Genomic DNA, 9924 nt, shown 5'->3' with positions numbered 1-9924 from the left:
GATAATTTAAGTTTCTGATGAGTATTATATTTTTAGTCTATATAATGTGTTTAGACCAGTACCTAACACAAAGTAAGTTCTCAATAAATGTCAAGTATTATTTTTTCTCCCTCTTCCTCTTTTTTTCCCTTAATCTTCAATACATGTTCAGATTTTTAAACCTCTTTTAATGAGTATTTACTTGCTTTTATTTCTTGACTTCCATGTCTTCCTTTTGGGCTTCTTGTTCTTATTGCTAATGTATATATTTTTAGTAATTCTTTCGGCAAGAGTTGATAGTAAAATTTCTAAGTCTTCATGTATTAGAAGGTGTTCATTCGGCCAGGCGCGGTGGCTCACGCCTGTAATCCTAGCACTCTGGGAGGCCAAGGCGGGCAGATTGCTCGAGGTCAGGAGTTCAAAACCAGCCTGAGCAAGAGCAAGACCCAGTCTCTACTATAAATAGAAATTAATTGGCCAACTAATATATATAGAAAAAATTAGCCAGGCATGGTGGCACATGCCTGTAGTCCCAGCTACTCGGGAGGCTGAGGCAGAAGGATCACTCGAGCCCAGGAGTTTGAGGTTGCTGTGAGCTAGGCTGATGCCACGGCACTCATCTAGCCTGGGCAACAAAGCGAGACTCTGTCTCAAAAAAAAAAAAAGTACAAGTCTGTATTTCTCAGATTGCTCTCTGTAGGAGGTTCTGGATATGAATTTAAATTCCACCAGTAAGGTGCCCTTGGATGAGATTGAGATGATGGATGAGAAGCAATGGCCATTTTCCTGCTTCTTTGGGTCTTTCTGCTGGTGAGTATAGTCTTGCAGACTTCGTGTTTTCCTGTTGCAGTGTACCTTTGTCTAGTCTACCTTAGTAAGTGTCAAAAGGTAACGGTTGTGATGTAAAAGTAGCTTTCTGACCCTTACCTCATAGCTACAGGGTGTGTTCTTTAAGTCAACAGCTTCAGTGCTGGTCTCCCCATTTCCTATTACCTTAATTTAACATAAGTGTTACCCCCCTTGGTGGGGCAGTGCTATTGTGGTATCCTAGGAGTGTTTTTTAGAGGCCCAACCTAAATCTCACTCTTTCAGCCCTTGAAATAATTTTGTAAGCACCTGGTGCATGGGTGAATTTAACATCTGTTTAAAATAGCCACAGTGGTTTCTATTTCCTGCAACTGAACCCTTACTGATGCATTTTCTTCTAGCACCCATTGTTGTGGAGAATATTTGGCATCAATCTGGTTGTTATTCTTTATTTGGGATAATTTATCTTTCCTCTCTAGTGGCTTTTAGGATGTTTCCTTAGTCCTGAATGTTGTTCAGTTTAACTGAAGGGGCCTATGAGTATATTTTGTGTGCATTTATATTTCATTCTACTCACCACTTGGGGGTTTTGCTATGTTTGGCACAAATGCAGACCCTGCATAGAGCACAGTACAGACTCAGGAATTGAGAGTCTTGATGATGACTCTGTTTAAATCCATGGTTTGGGCAGGGAACTCACTTTCAGGAGAGACCGAAGGTGGGCATGTCAAGACATTCTGGTTCCAATTCACAGTAAACAGCATACTTCTGCCTTCTAGATCTATATGGAGCACCTAGTTCTGGCTCCCTACCACATGTAGTACCTGACTGCAGCTTTGCTCAGTCTCCTGGCTTTTCAGCCCTGTTTTCCATCCTATCCTCCAAGGGCTGTATAGCTTCAGGTCTCACTCACTGTGTAGCATTCTCTCTGCTTCTGGGTCCTGGAGCTTTCCCATTTTACTTTTGGGAATGGCTAATATTTTAAAAAATATTTTCAAGACTGGGTGTGGTGGCTTATGCCTGTAATCCTAGCACTCTGGGAGGCCAAGGCAGGGGGATCATTTGAACTCAGGAGTTCAAGACCAGCCTGAGCAAGAGCGAGACCCTGTCTCTACTAAAAATAGAAAGAAATTAGCTGGATAACTAAAAATATATAGAAAAAATTAGCCGGGCATGGTGGCACATGCCTGTAGTCCTAGCTACTCAGGAGGCTGAGGCAGAAAGATTGCTTGAGCCCATGAGTTTGAGGTTGCTGTGAGCTAGGCTGATGCCACAGCACTCTAGCCTGGGCAACACAGTGAGACTCTGTCTCAAAAAAAAAAAATTTCAAAATATGTTGTCTATTGTAACAATATGTTTGGAAAAGAGGGTGGGGATGGAATGGGTCAGAGTGGCATTCAGGGTAAGTACAAGCTGATATCCTGACCTGAAGTTGTTACCCATCACTCAGTGATAAAAGGCACATCTTATTTACTTTTTTGTTTTTTTAAAAAATTACTCCCCATAGTTGAAAAGAGCTATACAGATAACCAATAGGCATATGAAAATATTTACTCCTGATTACGTATTCAAAGGAAGGCAAAATAATAGATCAAAATAAACTATTTATACTTATCATATTGAGAGATTTACAAACCTGTTGTGAGACTTTGGTACGGGTAAAGGGAAGGAGAAGAAGCAAAGGATCAAGTTCTCTGCCTTAGGAGACAGATTTAACTCTAGCCATAAATTAGAGATGATGAAGAAGGAAATGTTTTAGGCCAGGCGAGGTGGCTCACGCCTGTAATCCTAGCAGTCTGGGAGACTGAGGCGGGAGGATCGCTCAAGGTCAGGAGTTTGAAACCAGCTCTGAGTAAGAGGGAGACCCCGTCTCTACTAAAAATAGAAAGAAATTAATTGGCCAACTAAAAATATATAGAAAAAATTAGCTGGGCATGGTGGTGCATGCCTGTAGTCCCAGCTACTCGGGAGGCTGAGGCAGGAGGATCACTTGAGCCCAGAAGTTTGAGGTTGCTGTGAACTAGGCTGATGCCACGGCACCCTAGATAGGGCAACAAAGTGAGACTCTGTCTTGAAAAAAAAAAAAAAAGAAGGAAATACTTTAGAAAAGTGAGAGGTTAAATGAAACATTACATTGATCATTAAGAGAGAGAAATGCACCCAGCCTGAGGAAGTGAAAGGCAGTAACAAATTTTTAAAAATCTGTTGTGATCCAGAATTGCCACCATTATCTCCCAAAACTCTGATTTCTGACTGGATTGAGTAGAGTAACTTGGTACCACAATTCTGGAGGGTATCAAAAGCCCTATAAGTATGCATATTATTTGGCCCACTTCCAGGAATATATATTAAGGAATTGATCATGACTGTGCTCCAGCATTTATCCACAATGACAATGACACTGCATCACTTATAAACACAAATAAAATAACAACAAAAAGCAAACCACCACTCCCAAACAAAGGAAAACAACAAAGAGGCATGTGAGAATATATGATGAAACCTTCACACAAGAGATACTAGGTAGCATTGGATGTAGAAAAATACTTAAGAACATGATAAGATAAACATGAAGTGGTGGAAGCAGGTTTCAAAGTAGTATGTTTCTAATTTTACATATATAAAATATGCACATAAAGTGAAAATTCATGGAAAACCAAACAGTCTCCCTTGGGGTGGGGTGGCGTAGGTGTAGGATGGGAGTGTGCATGCCCTTTATATTTCTCTTTTTCTTATCCGCTCTGGTGCCCCCTGGAACTGCATGTTTAGCTGCTGTCTTGCTTTCTCCTGATGCAGTTGCTTAGGTCCCAGTCTCCAGAGATGGGACAGAGGGAAGATAGGTGGGCCCATCTCAGCAAGGCCCCAGGCCTGTTCCCCAAGCCCTAGATTTCTTTTTTTTTTTTTTTTTTTTTTTTTGAGACAGAGTCTCGCTTTGTTGTCCAGGCTAGAGTGAGTGCCGTGGCGTCAGCCTAGCTCACAGCAACCTCAAACTCCTGGGCTTGAGTGATCCTTCTGCCTCAGCCTCCCGAGTAGCTGGGACTACAGGCATGCGCCACCATGCCCGGCTAATTTTTTATATATATATCAGTTGGCCAATTAATTTCTTTCTATTTATAGTAGAGACGGGGTCTCGCTCTTGCTCAGGCTGGTTTTGAACTCCTGACCTTGAGCAATCCGCCCGCCTCGGCCTCCCAAGAGCTAGGATTACAGGCGTGAGCCACAGCGCCCGGCCAAGCCCTAGATTTCTTATGTCTCCTGGACCTCACCCAGAAAGGACAGGGTCATCTTCCACCTTTGCCAATCCTCCTTCTTTCCAGCCCGATTCCCTGCCGGTCCAGGGGGCATTGGGGGCTCCAGAAAAGAGCTTCTGCTTGGGGATCTATTTCAGACTGGGCTCCCATCCTTGGGTTCTCTGTGAAATGGGGATAACGGTTAGGTGGTGCGCCTAGCGCGGTGCCCAGAACACGGCAGGCTCTCATCAGGTGCCAGTCCCCTTCACTTGGTTCCCTTTCCTCAAAGTAACAAGGCTGCTCCAGGTGAGATGTGATGACAAATATTTTAAGACTTCACATTACATGCCCGCAAGGACCCCGAAGGATCCTTCCTAAAACCCGTGGGTGTGCAGGGGTTGCCTGGGGCCACACAGTCACAGGTGGAAGAGGTGAGCTCAGGTCACAGGGCTTTGATCTTCTGGGCACCACTTTTCACCAGGGCAGGGCTAGCCTGCCTGTCCTCCTCTGTAGCAGGGGGCGGGATGAAGGGTGGGAGGGGTGGTCCTCCCTCTCGACGAGGCCTAGGACCCAGCTCTGGGCTGATCATCTCCCCTCTTGGTTTGCTGAGTGAAGACGTCCCAGCAGTGGGCATGGGACCATCAGGGACTGAACAGAACCATCTGGATGAAGGGGAGGGAAGCTCAAGGACTGAGGTCCACCCTTCCTGTGGGTGGCACATGCCACAAGGCATCACCACCAGTGCTGTTGGAAGGGTCCTTCTTGTCAGAGTGCTCTGAACCCTGGGTAGCCCTTGGCGACAGGTAGGGAGTGGACCCAGGGCCCCTAATCCTAGGCTGTGCTCCTCAGTATGAGCATAGCACCCTGTCCTCAAGATGCCTCCCCACTAGCTCTGTGCCCCTTCCTCTAACATGCCCCGCTGCCCTCCTCCCCAGCCCTCTGCCCTCCTGCCAGACCTACTCCCCAGTCCCCTGCCATCTGCCAACCCCTGCAGCTGCTGCAGCTCCAGAGTCCTTGGCCAGGTTTCTTTGGGGACCCATGGGGAGTGGAGCTCTCACAGGACAGAGTTTGGGTCCAAGGTGGGGGAAGGGACATGGGCTCTGGGACCCTGTGGTTTATCTACTCCAAGACTCCAGAGCCACATGGCTGGCAGGGAGAGACCCCTGACAGGGAGAGGAGTGTCAGGGATACATAAAATGACCAGCAGACAGTCTGTTTCACTTCACTTCACCCTTGGGGCTCAACTGAATGCAGCACTTTTGAACACTAGGCTATAAAATGGAAAAAAAAGGCTTATGTTTTAGGTCATTTGAACAAAGGCTGTGAAGGGGTCAAACTGCCACCTTCTTGGGCCAGGTTAGGCTGCTGCCTGCTTCTCCCTGGACAGTGTTCTGGGTCACTTTAGGTCTTGGCACAGCTTCTGAAGAGGAAACAAGTTCCCTGCCACAGCCCCAGGCCCCTGTCCCCGCCCAGGCCTGGCCCCGGCCCCCTGAGCCCCTTTGAGGCTTGTCCCCGCCAAGCTCCTGGCCATCAGAGCTGGTGACCTCACCACCGGGCCTCTCTCTTCCCAGGCTATTGCATCACACCCACCAGAAACAGGAGGCCTCCAGTCGGGATTGTCGTTTACTGAATCAAGGACTTATTTTTTTTTAAACTCAGACAAACGATAAGACGTGACAACACCAGAAACAAGAACATTTCTCCGACCAGCCTGTGCTGACCAGTACAGTGAATCACACGCAGAAAGGACGTCATTCTGGTCGGTGTCGGAATTTGCAGAAGCTCTGCCTGGAAAACAGACTGCAAATAAATAAAGTGCAGGGAGACCCCCTCACGCAGCAAGGGCCGGTGGGGCAGAGAGAGGTGGGAGGGGAGGCATGAAAGCTGCAACACGCCACCACCTGGCGTGGCCACCACCTGGTGTGATGGGCCAGAAAGTGGGGCAGGAACAAGATGCGGAGGGCCAGTCTTTGGGGCCAGCACAGCTCTAGCTGAAGCAGATGCAGATGTGGCCCTTTGCAGGGGTTGGAGCTCTCTGCAGTGGGGACCTCTGAGGACAGGGACGCCTGAGGCTCATTTCTCCCTGTTGGAGAGCAGCCTCCTTGCCCTGGCTGGAACCCTCCACCCCCGATTTGCACAGGGAGGACTCAGAGCCCAGAGAAGCTCCTCCTGCTCAACAGCTCCATCCCCGCCCACGCAGCACGCACGCAGGAGCAGTGCACGCAGGAACTCACGCACACAGTGTGTGTGTGCGCACGCGCGCTCTCTGTTATGAGCCCTCCTCCTCCCTTCCTGGATGGCCCAGGAAGAGGCTGGGGCTGGGCATCTAGTCACCCAGAGGGTGAGATCAGGGCTGGAAAGGGTCACATCTGAGTGTCAGACCCAAGGAGGCTCCTCACACCCCCTCTGCGCTCCTGCAGCCCCGAGTCACTTTTGTCCCTCAGAGGCGCCCCAAGGTCTGTGCATGGGGTCAGCAGGCTGACAGGGCGTCCAGGGTGGACAGGGTTGGGTGGATGAGAAGGGCCAGCAGGACACTTGGCACAAAGAAGCACACCATCGGGCCCTGGCTGTGGGCAACCGCAGGGGCACATGGCAGCCACCGTCCAGCCTCATCCCGGGGTGAGGCAGCCAGAGGTCTTCATTCGGGTCCTGGCTCCAGCGGGCAGCTGAGGAGGGCAGATGGCAGGAGGCTGGGCCACTCTGCCTTGGGGCTGGCCAGACTGGTGCAGTTCTCAGTTCCAGGAACTGAGAACATGGGCCTCGAGCTACCAGTGCCAGAGATGTGGGAACGGGGATGGGGGCCTCGGGCTGCTCCTGGCCATTTGGGTACACCAGTTAGCAGCATGCCCTGGGCCCCCAGGACCAATCCTAGCCCATCTCGACGATATCCTTCTGTGATCCTGGGCATGGGGGACTGAGCCTGGGGACAAAGAGATAGGATCATGCCATGGGTCCCAGTAACATACTACCCCAGGTTTATCCCTTCACCCTCCTTGTTATGTCATGCCCCAGAAGCCATACCGCCCCATCACCCCCACTCTGCCGCCAAACTGAGAGGCTTGTGCCACTCAACTGCTGAGGAGTCCTTGGTCAGGCTTGGGTGAGGCTGGGCTCCGAGGTGAAAACTTGGTTTCCCAGGGCTTCTGGACCCTTCTCTCCCATCCCCCATCTGACTCACTGTCCTGCTGGTCTCCCCTGTGACCTTCCATATTGCTCCAAGGAAAGCTAGGTCCCCAGATTCCCCACCCTGGACCCCTCTCTCCCTAGGTGGCCTGGGAGCCCTGTGCCCCACCCCCACCTTGCCAGGTCTTGCAGAAGACTGGGAAGGGCTGTGGGGGCCTGCAGGTCCAGGGGCAGACTCAGCTCCACAACTTCCCAGCTGTGTGACAAGGGCAAATCCCTCCCCCTGCCCAGCCTGTTTCCACCATCATCAGGAGGGGAGAACACATCTCTCTCACAGTGTTCCTAGGAGATCTCGGAGCCCGGGGAACATGGCCGTCCTCCCCATGCCAGGACCCCATCACTGGGTAACCCCACCCATGCTGTGCCTCTACCGGGAAGGCCCTTCCTCTCCTGCTGGTCAGGCCGTCCACTCAGCTGCTCCCCAGGCAGCTCCAGGGCAGGGGTGCCCGTAGGCAGGGATGAGACTCTTGACAAGGCCACAGAAGGAGCAGCCGGGTGACCACTTACAAACGCCAATGCCTGAAAGAGAAAGAAGGAGATATGGACCTCAGAGTTGGCTGGCCACCCAGAGAGGTCCTTGTTTCCTCCAAGGGTGGCCTCCTCTACAACCCCCTTCTCCACCTGCTGTGCCCACTCCAGCCTGAGAGCTGCTGTCTGCTGGAGAAGATCCCATTTTCCCAGATCCCTTCGGTAAGCAGTGGGCTTCTTGAGGCCATGGATGGCTGGAGGACGGGCCTGTGGCCCTGGGAGGGCTGTGGCAGGAGCAGCAGGGAACACGGGCTGCCATGGCAGAAGAGCAGGGTTGTGGGGGAGGGGTTGGGGAGGAATGTTCTCTCCCACTCTCCCTGTCTCCAAATGCAGAGTTGTGGGGGTGTCCTGAGATAGAGGATCGCGGAGCAGAGGGACAGCAGGAGCAAGCAGAGACTGGTCCTCTGGCCCCAAAGACAAGGCGGAGGCAGTTTTGCCAACGGGTGTAAAGCAGGTGCAGAGAGCCCCAGGGCTGAGGGCTGAGAAGGGGTGAGCCCTGGGGTTTGGCTTAGAAGAGAACCTCCCTTCCATGGCCTGCTGGAGAGGGGTGGAAGAGAAGGTGAGGTATCTTTTCTTCTGAATCTAGGGCCTTCCCTGACCCCGCCCCTTGCCCATTTCCAGGGATTCAGGTGACACCACTGGGGCCTCTGCAGAAATAGGGGTGGGCACGGGGCCCAGGGCTGGAGGGGGTGGGCACTGGGCTGGAGGAAGCAGAGGGAGGCCCCTGCCTGTCTGTAGCGCTGGGCTGTCACTGTGAGATGCTGAGGCAGCGGAGGTATCACGGCAGGGGAGGAGGGGAGAGCCCGTGGCTGCCTTTCCTTTCTCCTGCCCGGCTCAACAGCTTTCCGGGTTGGTTTGCCTGGGTGTCTTTCCTATTTCCCGCAAACCACTAAGGCGCCTCCACATCCAGATGTCATAGCAACCGCCTCCCCCACGCCCATTCCAACCTGTCGCCCCCTACCTTTCTGCTCTGGGCCTGGCAGATGAAGTGGCTGCAGCAGAATTCCTTCCTTCTGGTTCCCCACTTTGGCCAAGGAGAGGCAACAGGTCGGCCGAACTCAAATAGTTTCTCGTGCCCGGTGGAAAGGGCCCGTTTAGCGAGTTTCTGCGCGATCCGGGTCGGGCTGCGACTGGGGCCGGGGCTTGGTGGCCGTCCCCCTGCTGCGAAGGTCTCGAGTGGAGGGGCCCGGGCCGCCCCGCGTCCGCCCCCCGCCGCATCCCTGGGGCTCTCGGCCACCCCGCTGTCCTTCATGCTGGCGTCCTGACCCAGGGCAGGCGGGTGGGCGGGGGGCGACCCTCCCCCCGGGCCACTGGCGCTGCGGCGGCGCTCACTCGATCCGCACCTGCAGGCGGACGTTGAGCATCACCGAGGCCACGATGTAGAAGTAGGGGAAGTTCATGCGCAGCCGCCAGGCCAGGTCGAAGAAGGTGAGCAGCGTGCGCGTGAGCCCCTTGCAGAAGGCGCCGTAGGAGCTGCGGGCCGCGGCCGAGCGCGACAGCCGCACCGCCAGGCCCGACAGGGCTGCCGCTGCCGCCGCCGCAGACAGAGCCGCAGACGCCGCCATGGGCCCGGGCCGGCGCAGGCCCTGCCAACCGACAGACAGACAGACAGACAGGAGCAGAAGCCTAGCGGGCGGCCAGACGCGAGGACTGGAGAACCCGGCCAGCAGCTTGGCGTCCTGCCCGCCCCGCCCTCGCCCTCGCCGGCCACCAACAGCTCCGCCCCCTCACTGCGGGCCGGCGCCAGCGTAGCCCCGCCCCTAGCGTAGCCCCGCCCCTTGCCTGGAGCTGCAGAGGCCGCCTGGGCACCGCCAACGTGGACCTGGCGCCCGGCCCCGCCCCTCCCTCTGGCCCCGCCTACTCCCGGGTCCAGGTTCTCCTGGGAGCTGTGCCTGAAGCCAGAGCGGTTTGGAAGGCGGAGCTGCCAGGGATGGTTTTGTGGAATCCCCTAGAGTGGAGTGGGAGTGGAGAGCTGGACGTCTGCACCGCTTTGCTGATTCTGTACAGAAAGCACTTCCAGAAGGCCTGGCCCGTTCACAACACTCCCCCTTCTCCCACGGTGTCCCCAGAAAACCCTACCAGCCAACCCGTTGTACCTTTCTTTAATTCGCACAGTGCAGTAACTGCACTATGGAGTGCCACCAAACCTACATGCGTGTATTGTTTCCCTTTCTGGTATATGTGCTGGTCGCATATA

The 9924-nt window shown here is 53.4% G+C and overlaps 1 protein-coding gene across 2 annotated transcripts; it reads right to left on the bottom strand.

The window, feature by feature from the left end:
- Positions 1-5632: 5632 nt before the first annotated feature.
- Positions 5633-9446, bottom strand: LOC105861746 (small integral membrane protein 10-like protein 2A). Of its 2 annotated transcripts, none has more exons than XM_075999306.1 (3): positions 8689-9446; positions 7571-7718; positions 5633-6936 (listed from the first exon to the last, which is right to left on the bottom strand). In XM_075999306.1, exon 1 carries the CDS (start codon positions 9290-9292, stop codon positions 9056-9058), a length of 237 nt encoding a protein of 78 aa, XP_075855421.1. In that variant the 5' UTR covers positions 9293-9446; the 3' UTR covers positions 5633-6936; positions 7571-7718; positions 8689-9055. The 2 variants fall into 2 exon arrangements, with proteins under 2 accessions (XP_075855421.1, XP_020140656.1); XM_020285067.2 differs by having other exon boundaries at positions 8689-9057.
- Between the last annotated feature and the right edge of the window lie 478 nt (positions 9447-9924).

This window comes from Microcebus murinus, chromosome X (genome assembly GCF_040939455.1).
Source record: "Microcebus murinus isolate Inina chromosome X, M.murinus_Inina_mat1.0, whole genome shotgun sequence".
In the NCBI taxonomy this organism is placed as follows: domain Eukaryota; kingdom Metazoa; phylum Chordata; class Mammalia; order Primates; family Cheirogaleidae; genus Microcebus; species Microcebus murinus.
Note: the sequence above shows the minus strand (reverse complement) of the source record. Positions and strands in the feature narration are given on the sequence as shown.

Coding starts and splice junctions, on each gene's coding strand:
- LOC105861746 (XM_020285067.2), bottom strand. CDS start 8,979: ATGAAGGACAGCGGGGTGGCCGAGAGCCCCAGGGATGCGGCGGGGGGC. Junction 7,719..8,688: donor GCCAGGCCCAGAGCAGAAAG/GTAGGGGGCGAC, acceptor TTTCTCTTTCAG/GCATTGGCGTTTGTAAGTGG. Junction 6,937..7,570: donor GGAGAGGAAGGGCCTTCCCG/GTAGAGGCACAG, acceptor CTTTGTCCCCAG/GCTCAGTCCCCCATGCCCAG.